The following is a 26,913-nucleotide window of genomic DNA, read 5'->3' on the forward strand; positions in this document are numbered from 1 at the left end:
AGGTTCTGATGTCTTGTGTAACGCCGGCCTATCTTTAGAGTCTGGAGGCAGTGGCTGTGACAGAGAGACAACAAAAGAGGCTGAAGGTTTGTGAGAACAATTGGGTCAAGGGGGTTACAGCAATGAAGAGGGTGGACAGAAGGAGGATGGATGAACTGTGGGAGGTGTGCAGATGATCTTGACGGGGAGATTGGTGAAATGCGAGCTGAGATGGACTGGTCACTTTGTGCGGATTGGGAAAGAGAGAATGGCAAAGATTGCAGATAGGTTGAGGGAACAAGGTGGGAGGAACAAGGATAGACCATGTTTGAGGTGGGAGGATTGTGTGAAGAGCGATAACAGAAAGGTAGGGGTGGTTGGAGGGTGGAGAGAGTTGGCTGAGGATAGCGGGGAGTGGAGGAGTATTGTGATCAAGGCAGGCAGAAGCTTACTGCTATTGAGTCTAACTAACACCTTGTAAAGTGCAGGAGGAGAAGAAGAAGAAGAAGAGGAGAAGAAATATGTATATGTAACCAGAAGAAATAAAATGAGTTTCTAATCTTTATTCAGACAAGCTTTAGGCCAACAGTGAATGTCTTAAATTGAGGAAGACCGTGAAGAAGGCCCATTTGGCCGAAAACTTGTCTGAATTGAGATCGTGCTGTATCTACCTCCACAACTCATTTAATTTCTGCTATTTTATTTTAGTATCTGCTCTTTCTCACAGTTATATATGTATATACACAGTGCCTTCTGAAAGTATTCACAACCCTTGACTTTTTCACATTTTGTCGTTATAGGCTGAATTAAAAATGGATGAAAAAATGGATAAAAAATTAATATTTTTACAACTCATCTACACATAATACTCCATTATGTCAGTGGGATTTTTTTTTTTTCGAATTTTCTACAAAATAATTAAGAATGAAAAGCAGAAATGTCTTGTCAGTAGGTATTCAACCTCTTTGCTGTGACACTCCAAATTGGGCTCAGGTGCACCAATTTCCTTTGATCATCGTTGAGATATCTCCACAACTTGGTTGGAGTCAAATTCAATTGATTGGACATTATTTAGAAAGAAACAAGCCTTTCTATAGAAGGTCCTACAGTTGACAGTGCATGTCTTAGCAGAAACTCCACCATGAAATCCAAGAAACTTTCCATAGAACTCTGAGAAAGAATTGTGAGGAGGCGTAGATCTGGAAAAGGGTATAAAACCATTTCTATAGTGTTGAAAGTTCCCAAGAGCACAGTGAGCCCCATCATTCGGAAATGGAAAGAATATGTAACGGACTCTGCCGAGATCTGACCGTGCGACCAAATTGAGCAACCGGGCAAGGACCTTGGTCAGGGAGGTGACCAAGAACCCAATGACCACTGACAGAACTACAGAGTTCCTTGGCTGAGATGGGAGAACCTGCCAAAAAGACAACAGCCTCTGCAGCACTTCACAGATCGAGGCTTTATGTGAGAGTGGCCAGACGGCCAGAAAAGGCACATGACAGCATGCCTGGAGTTTGAGAAAGGCAAGTGAAAGACTGAGAGCATGAGGCAAAAGATTGTCGTCTGATGTGACGAAAAATGAACTCTTTGGCCTGAATGCAAAGTGCTACATCTGGTGGATACTGACGAAGTGAGATGTCCGATGTCCGCAGACACGAACGACACCGCACCAACAATACAAGATGCTGTGAAACACTGCCAAACTTTTCATTTTCACCTTGATTATGAAATCGTACAAGTCTAAAATATTTCAGAATACCTCAATTTAACTCGTGGTGATCTTATTTTACAGCAGTTGAATGATGCCAATTCTTTTCAACCTTCTCCTGACTCATTCGCTCATTCAAGCATGATGTTGACAACTTCATGAATAAGAACTACCGAACTTTACCTGATCAACATTATATTGTTTCCCCACATCAATCCTATTCTGCTGCTATTTTCCTGCGTCCTCTCCATACACCCGTTACGACACCTGTTGTAACACTACAACACCTGTAACAATACCAATACAACAATGCCCAGCACAGCTCATCATCCATCTAACACAATCACTGCCGTGAAGAATGGCGGCAGCAGCATCATGCTCTGGGGATGTTTTTCAGTGGCTTGGACTGGGAGACTTGTAAGGATAGAGGGAACAATTAATGAAGCCAAATACAGGCAAATCCTTGAGCCCGCTTCAGAGTGCAAAAGACCTTAGACTGCGGTGAGGATTTACATTCCAACAGGACAATGGCCCCAAGCATACAAGCAAAGCAACACTGGAATGGCTTCAGAACAAGAATGTGAAAGTCTTTGAGTGGCCCAGCCAAAGGCTTGACTTGAATCCCATTGAGAATATGTGGAAAGACTTGAATATTGCTGTTCACCGACGCTCCCATCCAACTTGACAAAGCTTGAACAAATCTACAAGGAAGATTGAGAGAAACTCCCCAAATTCAGATGTGCATTGCTGATTCAGACATACCAAGAAGACTCAAAGCTATAATCGCTGCCAAAGGCACTTCTACGAAGTACTGACTCAGGGGGTTCAATACTTATGTAAATGAGATATGTCTGCCTTTCATTTTTATTTATGGTTGTAAAAATGTGAAACTGCGGTGAGAATTTTTTTTTTTTTAATTCCACATTGACATTATTGGGTATTACGTGTGGATCGGTGACAACAAAAATCTCAATTTAATCATTTTAAAATTCAGGCTGTAACGTAACACAATGTGAAGTAAAGTGGTGTGAATACTTTCCGAAAGCACTGTGGATATAACACCAACTCTGGAGTTGAACAGACAAGAGGACAAAGACAGATATACTGTAGATGCTGGACTTCCACACTGGAACAGCACAGAAAAACGTTTGTCTCCGAAATTGAGGAATCTTAAATACAAGCTTAGTAAATGCAGCATACGTACCACGATGCGACACCCTCCCTCGCCTTGTTTCATAACAATGTGTAGGTGTCCCTTTACACCTTTTGAAATTGAAGATTTTGTTTTGCTGGATTTGCAGCTCTTTGCTGGAATTACACCCTTGTTGGTGTTCTTGAGTCCAAAGTCCAAAGTGACTCATGTTCCATTGATAAAACTTCGAACTCCTATGTGCTTGGTGATGAGTAAGGCAGGTGAGTTAATCAGGTTTCACTCCAAATACCATAATCTGAGCATCGTATATTTGTGGAGACTCACTCAGAATGGGTCCTCGGTGGTATATTCTACAAGCAGAGCAGGCCTCTTCCAGGGTGAAACATGTTTCCCATACTTCTACAATGGTCCATTGGCCAATTTATCCCAGGTTTAAGGTGACACTAGTTTTCTGGAAGCTACGTGGAAAGTGATCTGATATTGATAGAATGAATGATCCATTGGTAGGTATTTATTACCTCCGCCACCAATGGTGGATGGAAGTTATGTTTGCACGTCTGTCTGTCCGTTTGTTTGTGAACAAGATATCACAAAAAGTTGTGTACGGATTTGGACGAAATTTGGCAGAGATGTAGCGTATGTGACACGGACGAAATTATTAGATTTTGCTGAAGATCCGGATTCGGTTCCGGCTACTAGGATTTTAAAAGAGATTCTTCACCATTTGGAGATAGGGCCAAAAACGATACATAGCAGGATATCTCAAAAAGTTATGTACGGATTTGGACGAAATTGGGCAGAGATGTAGCATATGTGACACGGACGAAATTATTAGATTTTGCTGAAGATCCGGATTCGGTTCCGGCTACTAGGATTTTAAAAGAGATTCTTCACCATTTGGAGATAGGGCCAAAAACGATACATAGCAGGATATCTCAAAAAGTTATGTACGGATTTGGACGAACCTTTGTGGACAGGTTGGGTGTGTGAGAACGAAGAATATATTCGATTTTGGTGAAGATCTGAATATTCGGATATGAGAATTATGTAATTTTTAAGTGATTCTTCACCATTGAGTGATAGGGCTAAAATCAACAAATAGCAGGATATCTCAAAACGTTATGGACGAATTTGGACGAAACTTGGTGGACAGGTTGTGTGCGTGTGTGACAACAAAGAATTGATTTAATTTTGGTGAATATCCGGATCCGGCTAATATAATTTTTTAAGTGATTGTTCACCATTGGGAGATGGGGCCAAAAGCTATACAAAGCAGGATACCTCAAAGTTATGGACGGATGATTTTGATTAAATGTGATTTTCTGGTCTACTCTAGGATACAAAACGTAAACTGTTCACCTGGTGGAGGTATGCTCTCTACTGATTGCCGTGCTAGTTTTGGCTCTGATCATAGTTGCTCATTTGTTTGGTGTGTTGCATTCATTTAGGATGACCCTGTGCCATCCCATAATCCTTACCAACGGATCCAACCCACAATGCTGTGGATGCTTTCCTTGCTGCTGCTGCTGCTTGGAGTGTTTTCTACAGGGAACTGCAACTGCAACTGCAACTGTAACTTCAACAACAAAGGTAAGATTGACAACATGACAACAAAAATATACAAATAAACTATCCTCCCTTCACGCAAATGTCTCACTAACCTACATGGGAATTTAGTGGGGTTTTGGTCCGCTGGGAAATCCTCCCCAAGGGAATTACTGTGTGTGTGTGTGTGTGTGTGTGTGTGTGTGTGTGTGTGTGTGTGTGTGTGTGTGTGTGTGTGTGTGTGTGTGTGTGTGTGTGTGTGTGTGTGTGTGTGTGTGTGTGTGTGTGTGTGTGTTTTTCTCTATCTTGGGCCCGTTGTGGCTCCATCCCAGACATTGCACCGACCTACGTTCACACTTATTGGAGGGGAGCTTTTAAGGTGGTCTGAGGACAAGCCATGCCTAATGGAATTAGGGAAATGTGTTGAAAAACCAAACAATTTCTTCAGTTTTCTCTATGTTTGTACTCGGCAGCCCGTTGTCTGTGTTCCACCCCAGCAAGCCCTGGCGACATGACAAGCTGAGGGTATTCCAATGATATTTGTGGCTTTAAGCAGGCAAGCATGCCCAAACATTGCATTTGCTTATTGTTAAAGGTGGGCTGAGTTCTGGGAAATTCCCCCAGGTCAGTAGGAGGGTGCTGGGTGGAGCTATGCGGTTGAATCGCCAAATCTGTTCCACAGTGAAGGTTCCATTTTCCTTTGTCAGTACTGTGACAAAGTTGAATTGTGCTCAACCATGAAAACCTCATTCAAACATTTAAATATGGTGCTTGTTTTGTTGGGGGCAGTTGGCCCATTTGAAGCATTTATATTACACCTTGTGTTTCTCCTGCTTAGGAGAATCAAATGACCATGTGTGGTTTGAGAAATGGGATTTCATCTTCAAGCTCTGCTGGAAACCCGAGAGCAGCAAGAGCAGATACGAAGTCCAACTAAAGGTGTAAGGAGCACACCATGACAGTTTATACATCTTCATTGCTTGCTCATCCTTTGGGGGGAGGAGAGGTGTAAGGACAACAAAAAGTGGGTCGGGATTTTTCATCCATCCAATTCCTCCATGTGAGAAAATGGACCCTTTCATCCTCCGCACAGTTTCATATCACATTACTCGTATTGCATTTCATTCACGTTCTCATGCATTGTGCCATTGCTCCGGTCTCATTGAGCCCTAATTTGTTGTACTTTTAGGTTACCTTCTTGTGTTTCATACATGTTGAAAACGTATTTATTTTAAAATGTTTTAAAATGTATTATTTATTCATGTATTTTCGAAATAAAAGTACCTATATGTATTTAATATATATATATATATATATATATATATATATATATATATATATATATATACATATTGTTACGGTTTTTAGAACCTTCACTTTGTAAATTTTAGTAAATGTTCCCTTATAAATGATCCCCTGTAAATATCCCCATTATTTGGCTTTATTAAAGATCACACCCTAGTTAGTCCATGTACAACACGTAGAGCACCATAGGATCTCTCTGTAGTTATTTCATTATTATGTGTTTCAGTTAAGGATCTGTTCCCAATAGTTGGATCTGCGTTGCATTAATCAAATAAGATAGGCCCCTTCAATTTCCCCAATCATCTCTCCCACTCTTCAAAGTGCAGTAGCAGTAGGCAGCCCCTCGTCTTGGTTCGTTTGATTGCCCCAAGCCGCCATTGAACATGCGGTCTCAGACCGAGGAAAAAGGGGGTGGGACACAAGAACAAGGTGTGGCACATCAACTCACCATCAGAGGTGGAGCCAGTGAGCTCTGAAAGCCAACCAGGGCCGTGGCAAGCTCGCCGTTGGACTTGTCCTGGGAGCCGGCGGCTTGATCTAAAAACGCACAAGAAAAGTGGTTGCGAGGGACTGCTTTGACAGATGAGTGAGAGGGATGAGTGCGTCGACAGATGAAAGAGGAGAGCTGAGTGCGAAGGTCCGAGGTGCAAGAGGAGAAGACGCTGAGAGCGGGTCCGTTGGCAACGACAATCTCGCCATCTATTCACATTGTCAGACCTCGTGAAACTAATATGTGCAGCTGCCGCCGGGTTTTGCCTATAGCCCGGAGCGTGGACCGGAGCGTGGACTGGAGCGGACCTCGACGCTGTGCATCTACCCTGACATTCCTGCCCTGCCAGTCTGCCTGGACCTTCTCCTCCTTCCAGCCATTCCTTCCTGCCATTCCCTATTCGTGTGAGTCTGTTTGTCCGGGGTTGTAAGTAAGACTGTATAGTTAAGCTTGCCCTGTGTCCTTTTGCTCTTCTTCTTCTGTATATTACTTTTGTTTCCTCTTCTTTGGGTTTTTGTATATAATTAATAAACCCACTCTTTGTTCTTATTTTCTGGGTTTTCTCTTATTCGATCGTTTGCGTCCTTTCTTTCGATTGAGTACCTGTGGCACGATTCGGCCAATGCTATAATCGGGTTTAGTCTCGTTAACGGCCCGAGTCGCAGCTCGCTTCGCTCGGCGCATCTAATCACGCTGCGGCCCGGGTGGGAGTATTTCCTCGCTTACGGCCGGTGGTGGTAATTAGGTAGTGGGACGGATTGGGCTTACAACCCTACTCACCACCGACCGGAAGTGACGTCATACCCCCAGGACCGGTCGGACGGCCAGCTTAACAGGACAAGGGGATTAACCCCCCCTTGCTAATGGGAGTGCCGTCCCCCGGATCTGCAACAATATATGTATATATATATATATATATATGTATATATTGTTACAGACGTGGCTTAGATGTTATTTACCGAGCGGTTTGGTATGACCACGTCTGCACAAGTTACCCGATTATACCCGAACGTTGACTAATCGCGCTACGCTAGGTCAATGAAGGAAAAGACACACGGCTGGGATTAAAATGACACACCAGGGATACGGTTCTCAAGACCTCCGGAGGAGATTATATTAGGGCGGAAGGTCAGATTACAGGGACGAGAGGTACAGCATAGAAAGACAAGCACTTAGACACACTCTTATATTAACCCCAACAGACGACAGATAAACGGGACAAAAGGCTGACTCACACGGGGATTGATGGCAAGGAAAGGCAGGTAGCGATGGCTCCAGGTGCACCTGGGCTCAGGGCAGAATCGACCCGGTCCGGTCCAGAGATGCGGGAGGTTTCACAGCGCTCGAGGTGGCGTCTTGTCGTCTTAAGCTGGGGGCGCATCTGACCTCACATCCGGTGAGTCGCTTCGTATATCCGGCGGGGAGTGACACGCCCTCGGCTCGTTAGCTCCGCCCCAGATGGAATCGGCACGTCGCTTCTCATTGGGTGCGTGCGGGGGGGGGTTACCGGCTCCGCCCTTGACGAGGGACTGACAAGGAGCCCCTTCGTGGTAACCTCGTGGAGCGCATGGTCCGGAGCGCATTGTCAATGGCGGCTAACCGAGCCGGTGTGATGACGCACACTCCCCCGCGCAGCGTCGTTGTTGTTGTAATTGTAGTTGTAGTTGTTGTTGTTGTTGTTTGGGGAAGAAGACGGGAGGAGGTATGGGAAAGGTCCTAAACTCACTACTGGTGCCATATAATCACATTCTGGTGCAACGAAGAGTCAGAATTAATGGAAATGAGTCCTTAACTGACATAGACTAAGAATAACTAGCAAGATGTCCGAAAGTTGTCTACGTGTGATGCGGTGGACCTGGGCACGACATTTAATGGGGGAAAAAGGGGAAGGTCGGTTCTACAGAGTGTTATTTACAGGCAATGGGACTAGGGAATGGGGGATTGGGGATAGTTGGGGAGTATTGGGGGAAATAGGGGAATATTTACAAGCGGATATGGAGGCCAAATTCCATATTCGCAACAATATATATGTATATGTATATATGTATATGTATATATATATATATATATATATATGTATATATATATATATATATATATATATATATATATATATATATATATATATATATATATATATATATATCTATAATTCCAGTAATCTCTGTGTGTGTGTGTGTGTGTGTGTGTCTGTGTGTGTGTTTGTTTGTTTGTCTGTGACCGCTGTTTCTCGACAACCACGGGTCCGATATACTTGCAACTTGCCAGGTATATTGCTGGGGACCCGAGGATGTGCCTTTTCAAGGTTTGAAATTAATCGGACAAGTAGTTACCGAGCTATGTCCAAAAAACGATTCAACCAATCAGAGAGCAGCGAGCTATCACGTGTGCCGAACGTGGCGAACAGACTCTGCCTCGGACGGCACATTTGAGAGCGTATTCATTTATTTCACAACTATGTTGGCGCTATGTTGGCGTTAAACTATGTTTTAAAACTAATAAAAACTAATTTGCGATGCTTTCGCTTTCCTGCGCGTTTGTGCACGCTATGGCGATTTCTTTACCAAACTCCGCAAGCCGTTCGCTTTGGACCAAACCATTTCATGTAAATAGAGGGGGGGGATTGTCACCGTACTCGCAAGCCGTTCGCTTTGGACCAAACCATTTCATGTAAATAGAGGGGGGGGGGATTGTCACCGTACTCGCAAGCCGTTCGCTTTGGACCAAACCATTTCATGTAAATAGAGGGGGGGGGATATAATTTTAGATATATATATAGTACGGGCATGCCCTAGTATATATAAACAGAGATGGCTGTTCATTCGTGGTTACACTGATTGGTTTGTGTGAGGCTAGGTGCAATGTGATTGGCTCCTGGCAAGATTAAATAATGTAGTTCTATGAATATATCGTTTATATGTTTACCATTCATATTGTATTTCACTAATTAGGCTTCCATTGAGGTTCCCACTAGAAGCCTCTTGTTCTTGTAAGGATTATTATTCCCACACATTTTGTGGAGACTATTCCGAGAAAACCGTCTGAGCTAGCTCTACCAAACTTTAATTCGTTAAAGATACCAATGTACCTTCGTACACCATGAATTTTGTTTTTGCAATTTTGACTTGCATTGGCTGCCATTTCCGATTAGGTAATTATCTTTAAACATCCTCTTGTCCTCTAGAACTGCTGAACGGATCAACGCAAAATTTTACAAATATGATCGCCTAGACATGGGGATAAAAGTTTGCAAAAAAGAACGTCATCGGTCACGTGGTTTGGCGGCCATCTTTGATCTAAGGGAATAAAAAAATTTAAAATCTATATCTCCAGAACCACTTAACCGATCCAAACCAAAATTGACAGATATGATCGAATACCCATGATGAATTTTTTTGAAAATGATGACTTCATCAGTCACATGGTATGTTGGCCATTTTGCCTGGAAACCTATCACTGCTCACAGTTCTAGTTGTATTTGGTGTCGTTTTATGATCTCAAAGAAAACTTAATCTCTTAACTGTAACTCCTTGTGTTAACATACATCTAACTAGTTGTTTTAATCTATGCATAAGTTCAGTGCTGCGTGTGGTTGCTCTGTCCTTTTTTTTCCTTTTTTTTTTCTTTTTTTTAAAATACAAGATCGAGGCTCATGTAAGAGCTAACATTAATGACAAAAAAAAAACGGACACATTAGACGAAATAAAGGGAGCTGGAGACAAGATGGGGAGAGAGGGGGAAGCACACAAGTACAACATTTGAGAGCGGGGACCGAGCGAGATCTGTGGGAGGGAGAGGGCTTGGGGGGGAGGAGGCATGGGAAGGAGGGGGTGGGGGTGGGAGAGGTAACAAAAAAAACACATGGACACTGCGAGGACTTCCAGGAAAGAAGTCGGTATTTCAGAAAAGTGGATCTGGGGTGGATTAACAGTGGTAGAAAATATCAATGTTTTGGATGGGGGAAGATAAGAGATGGTGGTGAACAGCTGTTTTAAAGACCTGCAACCGTACCATAGAATAGCTTTTTAGGAACGTTGCTGTCGAAGACATTCTTACAATGTGGATTGGAAAAGCATCTCATTTATCATATAGTTTGGTATGAAATTTATTATTATTGATATGGATTTGTAATTCTAAACAAGACCGAAAGTCTAACAGCGGCATAGTCGGGCTTGTAAAATATTGTAAACCACAACACGCACATGATTATCTTTTTAAACAGTTGCTAATGCTGCTTATAACATTAAACAAAATAAATTTGGAGGAATGAGGGAAGATCTACAGAACTGTGAGAATATCTACTGTAATATACAGTATATATATACCCCACAATGGTTGGGTTAATAACATGCCATCAAATAACCGAGGTGCATTCCTTACTTCCGCGGTTGTTAGTTTCGTACACCGCTTCAATCCATCAACTTTGTATTCACGACATTGGGATTAAAGTGTTATGGTCATATTTACTATATTATTACTATTACGAAAACAATACCACTGAAACGATACTCTACTGTATTAAGAAACCTGGGCTTAATTTGTCCGAAGCGCCCCGAAGGGTAGGCATAAAGCCTAAGGCCTCTACATACCGTTTTGTTGCAAGAGACGTAACGCCTATGCTTTCGATATTTGATGGTCATTTTAACAATCGTTTTATTTCCGTTTCACACAGAATGAAAAACTTAAAGGTAGAGCATGGTGATTGTGATATATGACAGGTTCGACGATATGTTCAGCTTGAACGAAATTAGAATCAAAATGCCGGAGTGTGGAGAGTCAGCCACTGTACCGTCGTAATGACATCAGACGTAATCACATCACCCTGTCATGTGACCAGATCCTCAGCTCTGACTGGTATACGTTTGAGGGGACATACATACATACATACATACATACATATGGGCAAACACTGTTCTAGACTGCTTTGCCCTATGAGCCACGCTGTAAAAAAGAAACTGAAGTGTGTTTTTTAAATTCAAGTTATTTTGGATAGATAGCATCATGAAACTGATGAAATACAAACCCATCATTAATTGCTAGTAAATCGTCAATGAATCTAAAGCTGTTTCCACCCTTTCCCACATTTTGTTAGTTCATTCCTGTACATGTGCAGGGACAAATTTGCAAAGAAAGGGTTTGGATCTGAACCCCATGGGCATCCCCGTATCTTGTTGCCAAATATAATAAATAGCACCGCAAAGCGGGCGTAACCCCTCAGCCCATGCATGGTGAAAGGAAGCATTGATGATAATTTATTATTTGAAGCGAAGTTGTATCCCGAGTAGGAACTGCAAGTAATGAAATTTTCGCCCTTTAACCCATTTCGCACCCATTAACCTTCATCTACTCAACCCCAACACATACTGCAAAAATGGATTTAATCAGACAAGTCGTTCTGCTCGAAATTGAAGGAAACCAATTTCAAGACGGCTGCCGTGGCGGCCATATTGAAAATCGCAGTATCCCCATTTTCGAAAGGCACCTTACTCCACTCAACCCCAAACACACACTGCAACAATGGATTCAATCGGACAAGCCATTCTGCTTGAAATTGACGGAAACCAATTTCAAGACGGCTGCCGTGGCGGCCATATTGAAAATCGCAGCGCGCCCATGAACCTTCCTCTACTCAACCTCAACACACACTGCAAAAATGGATTTAATCGGACAAGCCTTCTGCTTGAAATTGATGGAAACCAATTTCAAGATGGCTGCCGTGGCGACCATATTGAAAATCGCAGCGCGCCCATTTTCGAAAGGAACCTTCCTCTACTCAACCCCAACACACACTGCAAACAGGAGATTTAATCGGACAAGCCGTTCTCCTTGAAATTGACAGAAACCAAAAGTTGACGGACGTCCGAACGCCCGCCCGCCCGGACGACGCCCGTGACGACAATACCCCTTAGCCAATTGGGCTGAGGGGTGAAAACTGTTCGTTTGGAGAAATCTAATACTTGAAGTTTTTATTTTTATTGATTTATTAACGAAATGAATATTGATTTTCCTTTACTGTGTTGTATACTTTATTACCTCCTCCAAACGCACACACACACACTTTTTTTGCCCAGCCTATATATTTTCCTTTAGTGTGGTGTATGTGTGTGTTATTTATTTAATTAATTTAAACTGTTAAAAAGGCATTTTCAGCTTAATCTGCAGTCTGTAGTAGGCAGGGCCTGTGCAAGACAGAGATTCGCCTGCTGCAAACGAGCATTGTCGGTTGTGACACTGCAGCTCACACGTCAACTTGCCAACGTTATTAGCAATGCCAGCCAATCACGTGGACGGTCATCAATCCATGGAGGTGTTTCTGCCTTCCTGACCTTCATCAGTGGGATGTTTAATAAGGACACTGGCATGTTTAATAATAGCATTAGGTATTTCAATACGAGTACTGGGATGTTAATAAGAGCATTTGGGAGAGTTAATAAGCACATTGATATATTTACTTAATATGTTAAGAACGTTTGGATATTTATTATGCATATTGGAATATTTAGTAAGGACACTGGGATATTCCTAATTGGCATGTAGGTAATAGGTTGGATGCAAATCAATTGTACTTTGCGTGGAGAAGATTATAAAGTGTCACCATCATTTTATAAAGTGTCATAGATTAGAAAGGAAATAGATGGATTGTTCGTGTTGGAAAATGTACATCGTGCATCAAACGCAATTATCCTCCATTCCAATGAAATATTCATTATCCGTCCAAAGGTTTTGACTTGTACAAAGTGTTATTAATAGCATTATTTGTTTTATTGGAGAGCGATCATTTTATTTAGGGCAAATATTTAAATAGCATTATTTGTTTTATTGGAGAGCGATCATTTTATTTAGGGCAAATATTTAAATAGCATTATTTGTTTTATTGGAGAGCGATCATTTTATTTAGGGCAAATATTTAAATAGCATTATTTGTTTTATTGGAGAGCGATCATTTTATTTAGGGCAAATATTTAAATAGCATTATTTGTTTTATTGGAGAGCGATCATTTTATTTAGGGCAAATATTTAAATAGCATTATTTGTTTTATTGGAGAGCGATCATTTTATTTAGGGCAAATATTTAAATAGCATTATTTGTTTTATTGGAGAGCGATCATTTTATTTAGGGCAAATATTTAAATAGCATTATTTGTTTTATTGGAGAGCGATCATTTTATTTAGGGCAAATATTTAAATAGCATTATTTGTTTTATTGGAGAGCGATCATTTTATTTAGGGCAAATATTTAAATAGCATTATTTGTTTTATTGGAGAGCGATCATTTTATTTCGGGCAAATATTTAAATAGCATTATTTGTTTTATTGGAGAGCGATCATTTTATTTAGGGCAAATATTTAAATAGCATTATTTGTTTTATTGGAGAGCGATCATTTTATTTAGGGCAAATATTTAAATAGCATTATTTGTTTTATTGGAGAGCGATCATTTTATTTAGGGCAAATATTTAAATAGCATTATTTGTTTTATTGGAGAGCGATCATTTTATTTCGGGCAAATATTTAAATAGCATTATTTGTTTTATTGGAGAGCGATCATTTTATTTAGGGCAAATATTTAAATAGCATTATTTGTTTTATTGGAGAGCGATCATTTTATTTAGGGCAAATATTTAAATAGCATTATTTGTTTTGTTGGAGAGCGATCATTTTATTTAGGGCAAAATGAAGAAGATTGTCATGGGGACCGCAAGGATAATCCCCGCTCTAGCAGAGAAAATGGCCTTAAAATGCATGTTGTTGTTGTTGATCATTTTAACATTCCTCAAGTGCTTTGGTACATCTAATCAATTTGGACTCTGCAGGGTCGACTCTTATAGTGATGAATGTCCGATGAAGCTGCGGGAATGCGGCCATCCCGGCACAACGTGCTGCGACATCTCGGAGCACGTGCTGGTCACGGATGATTATATTGGGATAATCCATGCGAAGAATGCCTCGAAAGCCTCTTCCTGGAAATCTTCCTTTCTTGAACCAAAACAAGGTGAGATTGAAAAGCCAGTTAGGTACTCTCTCGTCATCTTTACAGGTGATTTGTGCAGGTGCTGCTGAAATGTGACCTGAGGCCCAGGCAACGTTCACGCCCAGGCAAGCCTACAAGCCTACAAGGACCACCTACAACACTACAAAGATGCCCTCTCCCGCGCCCGCTCTGCCTACTACTCTCAAATTATCCACTCTGGCTCCGGAAACCCAAAAGCACTCTTCTCGACAATAAACAAACTCCTCCGCCCCCTGAACACCACCACCCAGTCATTCACAGTAGACAACTGCATCTCCTTCCTCTCTTTCTTCCAACGCAAAATTGACAACATCTACAACAGCTTGACCACCGCCGCACCCGCTCCCCCTCCAACCACCTGCCCCCCCTTGTCATGCCATCCCCTGTCTCGGTTCTCCCCAATCTCCCCTACTGACCTCTCAACTCCTCATAGGAATGAAAACTGCCACCTGCACTCTTGACCCCATCCCCTCCAGCTTTGTCAAAGCCTCCCTCCCTGCTCTCTCTCCACTTATCATTGCAACAATAAACTCCTCCCTGTCTACAGGCATCGACCCACCTTCCCTCAAAATTGCTGCTGTTACCCCCATTCTAAAAAAACCTGGTCTAAACCCTGACACCCTAAACAACTTCAGACCCATCTCCAACCTACCCTTTCTGTCAAAAGTTTTGGAACGCGCTGTAGCCACTCAACTCAAACATCATCTCTCTGCCAATAACCTGTATGAAACATTCCAATCCGGATTCCGGTCCAACCACAGTACTGAAACTGCTCTCCTCAAAATCACCAATGACCTTCTCCTCTCCTCTGACGCTGGCAACCTCAACATTCTCGTCCTCCTCGACCTCAGCGCTGCCTTTGACACCATCGATCACACCATCCTCCTCACCCGACTTGAATCCACCTTTAACGTTACCGGCACTGCCCTCTCTTGGATTAAATCATACCTCTCTGACAGATGCCAGTTCATCTCCATCAATAACTGCAAATCCCCCACTGCTCCCCTCCCCCAAGGTGTCCCCCAAGGTTCAGTTCTTGGCCCCCTCCTCTTCATCCTTTACCTGTCCCCGCTCGGTCACTTAATCCGCCGTCATGGTCTCCAATTCCACTGCTTCGCCGATGACATCCAGCTTTTCATCTCCACCAAGTCCGTCTCCACCGACACCCACTCTATCCTGACAAACTGCATCACTGAAATAAAATCCTGGCTTCAAATCAACTTCCTCAAGCTTAACTGTGATAAATCTGAAATAATCATCATTGGCCCAAAAACGCTCACAAAATCCACCCATAACTTTGCCCTCAACATCGACGGTATCCCAGTATCCACCTCCCCTCACATCCGGAATCTTGGCGTCATCTTTGACCAAACCCTTTCCTTCGACAAATACACTAAACAGATCACAGTCAGTCTTCTTTCACCTGAAAAACATTGCCCGTCTCCGCTCATCCCTCTCCTCCACGGCTGCAGAAACCATCATCCACGCCTTCATCACCTCCCGTCTGGACTACTGCAATAGCCTCCTCTATGGTTCACCCGCAAAAATCACCAATAAACTCCAATACATTCAGAACTCCGCTGCCCGTCTACTCACCCATTCCCGGACCCGTGACCACATCACCCCCGTCCTTTACAAGCTTCACTGGCTCCCCATCCCCCAGAGAATCCAGTACAAAATCCTCCTCTTGACATACAAAGCCCTCCATAACCTGGCCCCATCCTACCTGGCTGACCTCCTCTCCAGACACACTCCCACCCGCAACCTCCGCTCTGCTGGTACCAACCTCCTGACCCCCTCCATCCGGACCAAATTCAGATCCTGGGGGGACAGGGCCTTCTCCATCGCTGCTCCCACCCTCTGGAACTCACTACCTCACACCATCAGAGACTCCTCCTCACTCACCACATTCAAAACATCACTAAAGACCCACCTGTTCAACACTGCATTCAACATTCAACCCACAGCATTTAACCCCTGACTATCTCTTCTCCTTCTCCCTCCTTTTGCTTTAAATATTTCCCTATTGATTCTTGTCTTTTTGCAATTGTTGTTTTCATGTATTGTTATGCATTATGTTTGCCACTCTGTCAAAGCGCCTTTGGGCTTCTGGAAAAGCGCTATACAAAATAAATGAATTATTATTGAATTATTATTCATGACGTGACATATCTGGTGAAACGTTTTTTTGGTAATTAAAAAAAAAAAAAAATTCATTGCATGCCCATGAAATTGATGATAAATATGGCTCAGAAGTTCCTCTAGAGGTATTTCTATATCCTGAAAACCCAGGTGAGATGACTAGTTCCGATTTGAGAAATATAGGGAAGGAGCACGAGACCGCGTTCACGTAAACAAATATCATCACTCAGACCATGCGTGCTCTGGAGGGTCCCACGCCGACACCACAACATTTCTTACTTGGTGGCATTTCTGCAATTGAAACATTCCCAGAAATGCCTTTGGCAGCTTGTGGTCCCAAGCGTGTTGTATGTAGTATTTCAAAGGAGTTGAGCGAAATAGGGGCGGCACAACCGGTTAACGGGTCACAGTGACCTCTTTCTGAATACCTTGTCAAATTTCACCATGGGATATAATAATTGTATAGTTCTCTGATATAAATCAGATTCTGTGAAAAATTCCCTCCAATATTTGCGGTGTAGTTACTCCCGCAAGGGAGTAACGCATTCGATCGTGTGTGTGTGTGTGTGTGTATCTCTGTGTGTGTGTATCTCTGTGTGTGTGTATCTCTGTGTGTGTGTATCTCTGTGTGTGTGTATCTCTGTGTGTGTGTATCTCTGTGTGTGTGTATCTGTGTGTGTGTGTATCTCTGTGTGTGTGTATCTCTGTGTGTGTGTATCTCTGTGTGTGTGTATCTATGTGTGTGTGTGTGTGTGTGTTCGTTCGTATGTTTGTGTTTGTGTGTGTTCGTGTGTGTGTGTGTGTGTGTGTGTGTGTGTGTGTGTGTGTGTGTGTGTGTGTGTGTGTGTGTGTGTGTGTGTGTGTGTGTGTGTGTGTGTGTGTGTGTGTGTGTGTGTTCGTATGTTTGTGTTCGTGTGTTTGTGAACAAGATATCTGGAAAAGTTCTGAACGGATTTGGATGAAAGTTGGTGGGATGATTGCCCTTGGGATAAGGAAGAATTGATTAGTTTTTGGTGAAGCTCAGGATATTATTCCGGATCCAGGAATTTTTTTGGGGAATTTTTTGGGGAATTGTTTTTTCTGTTTTACTGCATTAAAGCTTTTATTCTTATTCTTCAATGATGTTTTTCTCCTCTAATTCCGAGATATATCAAAATACATTCTCTGACAGTTAGGGCCTACTTTCTTTTTCATTTATTGTTTTGGGAGAGGGGATGTTAAACAAAAGGTATTATTCCAACTTGACCCACGGCGGGAGTATGCGCTCTACTGAGTGGCGTTCTAGTTCACGATGTCATCAAAGGCCAAAAATGAAATTTGAGTCCATGTTATTTTACACGGGAGAGACATTTGCACACCAAATTCTAACAGGTTTGGGGAACTACATTTCTTGACTTTCCACTGTTTTATCTTCCAGTGATAATCCGAGACACCATTGATGGCATGCGTAGCACGTTGGCTATTTTCATTTTGGTTGGAGTGGAGGAGACTGACGTAATTTGGTTTCTTGAGACGAACTCACATTCTCAGGTGTGATCACAAAATTGCTCGGAGGTATCTCGCTCTCAACCAAGCTTGGTATTCCCTACCTTGAACTGGGTCGAAATTCTTGCCATTGCCTACAATGACACTGCATCGTCGATTGCGAAGCAGCCAGCATTGGTAATGAAAGCCCAGGTATTCGTTCACGTGGTCTGTGTATTTCTGTCAGACTCTTTACAAGTACGATGATCCAAATGATATGACGTGCTCGATAATCATTCCTTGGTTTCACTCTGTTGGACACGGCTTGTCCTTGGTCCTCTTGATTGTGAACCTTCGGTCCTACTTACCTTATTTGTATCTTCGAGAACGAGGATTTCATTTTGTTTGAACACGTTACGGATGTTTGTAATAATGTTTCCATTGAAAGAAGACATTTTATAAGCAGCAATTGCCTGCATTGCTTCCCAGTATGGCCGCATTATATCATGTAGCCATTGTCTCATATGGGGCTTTTTATTGACCTGCTGTGGCCATTGTGTTTCTAGTGGGAGGTTTTTTTTTTGTTTGTTTTTTGGTGCAAGTTATGTTTCTATGGCCAAACTCAGTAAGTAATGTGTAATTGTTACCTCCGCAACATCGGAGGTTGCGTTTTCACCAGTGTCTGTTTGTCTGTCTTGTTTGTTTGTCTGTGAGCAGGATATCTCAAAGTTGTGGACGGATTTGGACCAAATTTGGTGGACAGGTTGGGTGTGTGACAAGGACTTGTTTCGATTTTGGTGAAGATCGAGATCCGGATCTGGATTCAAGAAGTTTTAGTCATTTTTTGCCATTGAGAGATAGGGCCAAAATTGTATATATAGCATGATGTCTTAAGTTATGGACGGATTCAGACAAAACTTGGTGGATGAGTTGGGTAGGTGACAAGAACAAGCCAATTAGATTTTGGTTGAGGTCCGGAAGCAGTTCTGGCCTATCGGTGGAATACAAAACCTAAATGGTTCAGGCTGGCGGAGGTGTGCACTCTACCGAGTGCCCTTCTAGTTTTAGCTGTACCCTTTGATTAAACAATATTATATGCTTTCCATTTGAGAGATTAAGTTTCCTTGACAGGAAGCCATAGGTTTTTGGTTAAAGCTCCAGGGTGGAAACAAACGTGTGACTGTTTGTCACAGTCAAGGTGGTTTAAGCCATTTTGAGACACAGTTCTCTTCGTCAGAGTGAGTTGGGTAACTTTGAGGCCGAGTTATCCTAGTCTGGGTGAATCGAACCATTTTGAGGTACAGTTCTTAGTCTGGCAGAGTTAAGCCAATTTCAGACGCATTTCTCCTAATCGGGGTAAGTTGGGCTCTGGAGGGCCAATTCTCCTTCAGGGTGAGTTTTGAGGACCAATTAATTTAGCCAATGTATGTTGTCATTTTAAGGCCCATTTTTCCTCACCAGGTTAAGTTGGGCTATTTTAAGGCCCAATTCTCCTAGTTAGGATCAGTTTACCAGTAAGCCATTTTGAAGGCCAATTCTCTAGTCGGGGTGAGTTAAGCCATTTTGAAGGCCAATTCTCTAGTAGGGGTGCGTTAAGCCATTTTGAAGGCCAATTCTCTAGGAGGGGTGCATTAAGCCATTTTGAAGGCCAATTCTCTAGGAGGGGTGCATTAAGCCATTTTGAAGGCCAATTCTCTAGTAGGGGTGCGTTAAGCCATTTTGAAGGCCAATTCTCTAGTAGGGGTGCGTTAAGCCATTTTGAAGGCCAATTCTCTAGTGGGGGTGCGTTAAGCCATTTTGAAGGCCAATTCTCTAGTAGGGGTGAGTTAAGCCATTTTGAAAGCCAATTCTCTAGTAGGGGTGTGTTAAGCCATTTTGAAGGCCAATTCTCTAGTAGGGGTGCAATAAGCCATTTTGAAGGCCAATTCTCTAGTAGGGGTGCGTTAAGCCATTTTGAAGGCCAATTCTCTAGTAGGGGTGCGTTAAGCCATTTTGAAGGCCAATTCTCTAGTAGGGGTGCGTTAAGCCATTTTGAAGGCCAATTCTCTAGTAGGGGTGCGATAAGCCATTTTGAAGGCCAATTCTCTAGTAGGGGTGCGATACGCCATTTTGAAGGCCAATTCTCTAGTAGGGGTGCGTTAAGCCATTTTGAAGGCCAATTCTCTAGTAGGGGTGCGATAAGCCATTTTGAAGGGCAATTCTCTAGTAGGGGTGCGTTAAGCCATTTTGAAGGGCAATTCTCTAGTAGGGGTGCGTTAAGCCATTTTGAAGGCCAATTCTCTAGTAGGGGTGCGTTAAGCCATTTTGAAGGCCAATTCTCTAGTAGGGGTGCGTTAAGCCATTTTGAAGGGCAATTCTCTAGTAGGGGTGCGATAAGCCATTTTGAAGGCCAATTCTCTAGTAGGGGTGCGATACGCCATTTTGAAGGCCAATTCTCTAGTAGGGGTGCGTTAAGCCATTTTGAAGGCCAATTCTCTAGTAGGGGTGCGATAAGCCATTTTGAAGGGCAATTCTCTAGTAGGGGTGCGTTAAGCCATTTTGAAGGCCAATTCTCTAGTAGGGGTGCGTTAAGCCATTTTGAAGGCCAATTCTCTAGTAGGGGTGCGTTAAGCCATTTTGAAGGCCAATTCACTAGTAGGGGTGCGTTAAGCCATTTTGAAGGCCAATTCTCTAGTAGGGGTGCGTTAAGCCATTTTGAAGGCCAATTCACTAGTAAGGGTGAGTTGAGCCATTTTGAGGTCCATATAATTATCCTCCATAGTACAATCGATTTTTCATTTGATGGAATTTGTGTACAAAATATTTTGATTTATCACAAAAATAATTGGAACTTTTATTTTGTTGTTGTTATGAGCTTGTTTTCATTTCCAATTCTATGTCCCCCTCCCTGTCCCTTGCGTTCCTTGCAGTGCCTCTCAGTGTTCCGACGTTTGAAGTCACACCAAGTGAACACTCCCTCATTGTGGCAATTAAGCCTTTACCTCGTCATCTCTACAGAAAAACCAGCAACAGGTCATACGTGCAGGCAGTGAAGTACAGTGCATTCATCAATGACAGAAACAACAATGAAAGTAAGGTACGGGTACTATTTGTGTTGCTTTGTTTGCGGTCGCAATACTTGCCAGATCTGATAACCGATGTAAGGAAACTGTGCAGATTAACCCAGTGTTGTGAAGGAAGCAAAGGACAAGCGGTGTAAAGATAAACACCTCCATGTGTTGGCACGAGAAGTCAGGCAGCAGTAATTGCACTAGAAGACTAGAATAGACTAGAATAAACTAGACTAGACTAGACTAGAAGACTGTGATGGACGGATGAGGAAAACAAGCTAGGGTTATAAATAATTTGGGTCGAGGGAATTTCCGTCCAGTGTCACCTGTGTGGGTTTGAGGCAGGACTTAGGTGAACAAACTATGCTGTCGGAAAGTGCTGCTCATGACGTCACATGGTCCTCACTACCCTTTACGAGAGCTTAACCCATAGAATAGCCGCCCATCTTCAGATAATATACCCGAGTGGCAAGTCCCCACCACTCGGATGCATGGAGTGAACGGGACGCGCCATTTTGTGTCCCTCCATTTGCCTGGTGTACCCAACAGGTCGTGCATTTTGACACCGAGGACTATGTTATCTGCAAACTGCCGCCCGGTGAAGAACGTTGCGTCCGCCTGAAGCGCACCATCAAGATGTGCTCAATCGACGCTGTGACGGAATTCCGCAGTCCACGTTCGGAGCCGCAGTGTTACATTCCTTTGCCCCGAGGTCAGTAACCGCACGGCAAGTGGGATTTTCCCCATAAGGTTACGAATGTTTTTACGTGGGAAATGCATGCACATATAATTCCTTATAAAAGGCTCATGGAGGAGCTTGTGTGTATATACTGTACATATAACACGGAGGCCATAAACATGAGTAGCTATCGGTGTACGCCTGCACGGTACTTTTACATGAATTGCAAGGATATTAGTAGACAGTGGACAAACGTGTATGGTGTTGGCTCATTATGTAGGTGAACCCAGGTTAAAGTGCCAAGGGTTTGGATGGGAAGACAGAGACCAAACCAACTCGAGAGCAAAACTGCATAAGTTTTCACTTTTTCCAAACAGCTTCCTCATTCGAGTTGATCAAATGGACAGTTCTGGCCCTTTGTCTTACATTACTGATATTCGTCCTGATGCTGTTGGTGAGGGTGGCCTATGGATATGTGTACGACCCCTCGTTCAAGATCCCACGGGTGTTGGTGAGTTTTCATTGTTCACTTGGGTTTCGTAAATGGTGATCTGAGACTCGTGGGAAAGCTCATTTGTGTGTTTCATGTGCACAAGGCCAACAACAACAACAACAACAACAACAGGCATTTTAAGACCATTTTCCCTGCTAGAGCGGACAAGGACATCAGGAGATATCGATGTACCTTTATGTGGCTTACAAAGGACATCAGGAGATATCAATGTACCTTTATGTGGCTTGCAAAGGACATCAGGAGATATCAATGTACCTTTGTGGCTTACAAAGGACATCAGGAGATATCAATGTACCTTTATGTGGCTTACAAAGGACATCAGGAGCTATCAATGTACCTTTATGTGGCTTACAAAGGACATCAGGAGATATCAATGTACCTTTATGTGGCTTACAAAGGACATCAGGAGATATCAATGTGCCTTTATGTGGCTTACAAAGGACATCAGGAGCTATCAATGTACCTTTATGTGGCTTACAAAGGACATCAGGAGATATCAATGTACCTTTATGTGGCTTACAAAGGACATCAGGAGATATCAATGTACCTTTATGTGGCTTACAAAGGACATCAGGAGATATCAATGTACCTTTATGTGGCTTACAAAGGACATCAGGAGATATCAATGTACCTTTGTGGCTTACAAAGGACATCAGGAGATCAATGTACCTTTCTGTGGCTTACAAACGACATCAGGAGATATCAATGTACCTTTATGTGGCTTACAAAGGACATCAGAAGATATCAATGTACCTTTATGTGGCTTACAAAGGACATCAGGAGATATCAATGTACCTTTATGTGGCTTACAAAGGACATCAGAAGATATCAATGTACCTTTTATGTAGATTTCAAAGGACTTTAGAAGGTGTATAATCTGACCCTGGGGTCACCGTGTCGTGAGGTAAGTGCTCTAAGGGGACCATCAAAGGGGTTTTAAGAAGTTTATTTGAATCCATTCTTTGAGGGACACTGTTAACGATGTTCCATTTCTGAGGCTCGCTATCGCGAGGATCGACCGATTGTGAAATGTGGATTAATCAGTTGCGTGGTAAGATGGAATCTCCAGACATGACAATTTATGATCAATGCTTAACATTCCACATTTTCCCCCCTTCTCCCCTCATCCCTTCCATAGTTCGACATGTTACCTGATCTTGCTGACACAAAGATAGCGGTGATCGATGAGTTGGTCTCCTTGGAATACGGGGATTCTTCGAGATGGACTAACGGGATGTTGACGGCCAAATCGGACAACCCTCCATGCGGTGGGATGTACGGAGATAAGGAAGGAGTGTCTGTGGTCGAAAGTCAGACCTTGGTGTTGTCCTCGCTGGGTTACCACGCCCATTGTGATCCTCCGTCAACCACGGATAATAATGAAGACCAAGATTTACTTGCGAGAGATGATTCTGGATATGGATCATACTCTGTGCAGACATTAACAGACAAGGTTTGGGAACCAGATGTCAGGTTGATATCGGACCAAGCCTCTGAACCTGACCTTTACCAACCACCACATCCAAACTTTGACTCGATTGGTGACTCTGGCCTTGTTTTAAGCAACCTTCTTTCTGAGCCCTGCCTCGGCTCCCTGATCATTCCATCAGTTGACCTGCTGGTTTCAAACGCCGACCCTGTCATATCCAAACTGGAGCCAACACCCGAGATGCTGAGTGATCCCGGTGTCGATTTCCACACTGACTCCTCCGCATATCCCCAACACATATTACACCGGATCGACGACCCGGCCACCTCCCCAGCTCTCAACCGAATCCTTTTGTCGACAGTGATCCTGCAGGGACTCAATGCCGAGCGATCCAGCAGCAATGAGGTGTGTGCCTGGGACGACAAAATAGACTCTTGCCAGTCGGGCATCGACGCAGGTTGGCTTCTGCTGTGACAGCTCTCATGACTAGCTCACCAGCCGTTGACTCGGACTCTGCTCGGGGGGTTGGACCCAGTGGTTGATGTTCAAGCCACAATAATGAACCTCGAGGTTATTGATAGTGTAACCAACACGTCGTTGCGACGGATTTGTAACGAGCGTTACGCCTAGGTCCCCCGTCGGTGAAGTGATGCGAGTTGACAAAGTGGAAGACGCAAGGCGGCCATCTTGGATTTTGACGTGGCGACCCAATTTTCAATAGCGTTCTTCCTTATGCCGAGATACACCCACACACCAGATTAGAAGTTGGTACTTCACGTATTTTTCAAGATATTCAGCTCACAAAGTTCAGACATACATGGCATCAGACATACATGGTGGTGGCCATCTTGGATTTTGACGTGGGTTGCACCCCCACACCAAATTCGAATGCGGTCCTTCGCTTATGCATGCACGGACGGACGGACGGACACACGGACGGAGGGGAAAACCATAGTCCCCCTTTCTCTCCGCGGTGCGACGGGGGACAAAAAAAACGTATTTATTTTTTACTGAAACAAACTACCTTTGTACCTTTTTAATTGCTTAGCAAAGGTTGGCCCTTGCTTGTATATATATATATATATTTTAAACAATTTGACCGCAATTTGTTTCACCTAAGCTGAACTACGTGGTGGCTTCGTAAATGAGTTCCACGTTCAGTAGATCTTACCTTGAAGGTCGACGTTGATTCTGACATTGTTATCGTATGAACATGGCCGCTTTAATTGGCGTCATGTCACAGCTGTGACCACATTGTGTGATTAATTTGTCCGGAGAGTCTTAGACCTCGTGAATTGAAATATTTTTGGTTTAAAAAATAAATAAAAACCTCACCAATGCCCTCGGGAGAATGATCGAGCTTCATGCGGCATGTGCTTGTTGTTTTGTGGTTCATCTTGCGGTGGTGATCGTATCTGGCAGACGGTATTTTGTGACCATGGCAGTGTTTGATCGAACACAATTGATAATTAAATGCAATGTTTCCACCTGCAGGCCATACTGTGATGGAAGTCATTTTTGCTTCCCAAAATCAGGACTATATAACTCTGCATATCCACAGCGTTGTTTTGCTCCTGCTATGACGTTTGAATACATAGTTGACTTATTTGATGCGACATTAATGATACATGACCTATTTGAGATGACGCGATCCAAATTGACAGTTTGTGATGCACACCTTTTTTTTTTTTTTTCTTTCTTTTTTTTTTTGCATACAGAATCGAGGCTCGTGAAAGAGCTAACATTTATTTCACAAACAAATCAAACAGACAAACAAAATATATAAAAAGAGGGAGCGATTCCTTGGGATTGAACGCCATGCGATTCTCACTCTATCAACCTCATCTCGTAATACAGCAGAGTAGGATCACTTTATTCCTCTTACATTCGTATATATGTTGGAACCCATCTGTGGATCGGTCCCATCGGCCGATGGGTCTGACCCATCTGTGGATGCACGAGAAATGACAATGCAGACCCATCGGCCGATGGGTCTGCGCCATCTGCGGATGTGTTGTTCACCTTGAAGGAATGTGTTGACAGAATGGTGCTCTTCAATCAGGTACACAGTCATTGGAATTACATGTGGTAGGAATTTAACAGAGATGATTTTTAAATGTTTTATTATCTATTTCTACCCATCTATTTATACATTTTGTCAATACATTTTGTAATTAACAGATACATGGCAGTTTTAGTAAAGCTTTACATAACATACTCAACATTCATACAAAACATTAGGTGTTCTTCTGATAATGGCGGAGGGGAATGTTAAATTCCTTTATATTAAATTAAATAAAATAAAATTTAAATTAAATAAAATAATAAAATTTAAATTTTAAAAATAAAAGTTAAATAAAACATTTAAAAATCATCTCTGTTAAATTCCTACCACATGTAATTCCAATGACTGTGTACCTGATTGAAGAGCACCATTCTGTCAACACATTCCTTCAAGGTGAACAACACATCCGCAGATGGCGCAGACCCATCGGCCGATGGGTCTGCATTGTCATTTCTCATGCATCCACAGATTGATCAGACCCATCGGCCGATGGGACCGATCCACAGATGGGTTCCAACATATATATGGGGTGTACTTACTTTTTCACATGACTGTATATGTATATATATATATTGTAAAACGGTGTCTGTCCATCCTGAAACTACTCCTTCAGTTTTGGTGCTGGCCCTGCCAAAACTTCTGTGGAACATTTTGGGGTCCCAGCGGATGTCGTAAGGTAGGTATGAGGTTTCATAAGTTCCTCAATAAAATGATGATTTTGAAATGGTCTCGATACGGACGTGCTCCCAAATCCGGAAGTGACCAGACGACGACAATGGGCTGGTTGGATAGTATCTCAATACAATCGTGATTTCACGCAGTATTTTGTTATTGTGGCGGACACAAAAGCCCACTGGCGTGGTGACATCATTCCGCGCACCAAGTGGGCGGTGGCCACGCCCGAAGGGTAGGCGTGGCCTCATGATATACACCGGGCGCGCAGCCCGGAGCACGCCAGTGTTAGTGAGCTCCTGAAATAAAGACGCTTATAAGTTACCGCTTGTCCACTTCCTCCTTGCTCGCAAGCAGCGCGCGTAACGCCGCGCTTTACTGGTGACCCCCTCGACGTTGGATCTGCCGGAGCGATCCTTCCACACGCGACGCCATTGCCATGGCCAACTTCTTCAAACTTCCCGAATTTTGGGAGGCTCAGGCCGAAGTCTGGTTCGTCCAGGCCGAAGCCCAATTTCAGCTTCGTCGCCTCACCGGCGATGACACGCGCTATTGCCATGTCGTCGCCTCCCTCGGGCCCGGCACGGCCGCTCGAGTTGTGTCCGTCCTTCGCCACCCACCGGACGGCCACAAGTACGAGGCACTCAAGCGGCTACTCCTAGCCACGTTCGGCCTCACGGACGACGCACGGGCCGACCGCCTCC

General features: G+C 43.2%; 1 protein-coding gene across 1 annotated transcript in view; it reads left to right on the top strand.

Moving 5' to 3' along the window:
- LOC137439555 (uncharacterized) overlaps positions 1-24,965 on the top strand; it is a 35,919-nt gene extending 10,954 nt beyond the window's left edge. The window contains exons 3-9 of the mRNA XM_068135411.2: positions 4,292-4,433; positions 5,227-5,329; positions 13,998-14,176; positions 20,710-20,876; positions 21,400-21,562; positions 21,907-22,040; positions 23,182-24,965. Coding sequence (XP_067991512.1) covers positions 4,340-4,433; positions 5,227-5,329; positions 13,998-14,176; positions 20,710-20,876; positions 21,400-21,562; positions 21,907-22,040; positions 23,182-23,946 — 1,605 coding nt within the window. The 5' untranslated portion in view covers positions 4,292-4,339 and the 3' untranslated portion in view covers positions 23,947-24,965. The remainder of the gene's footprint in view (positions 1-4,291; positions 4,434-5,226; positions 5,330-13,997; positions 14,177-20,709; positions 20,877-21,399; positions 21,563-21,906; positions 22,041-23,181) is intronic.
- The last annotated feature ends 1,948 nt before the right edge of the window (positions 24,966-26,913 follow it).

The sequence above is a fragment of the Myxine glutinosa genome, chromosome 14 (genome assembly GCF_964187855.1).
Source record: "Myxine glutinosa chromosome 14, kmMyxGlut1.1, whole genome shotgun sequence".
NCBI lineage: Eukaryota > Metazoa > Chordata > Myxini > Myxiniformes > Myxinidae > Myxine > Myxine glutinosa.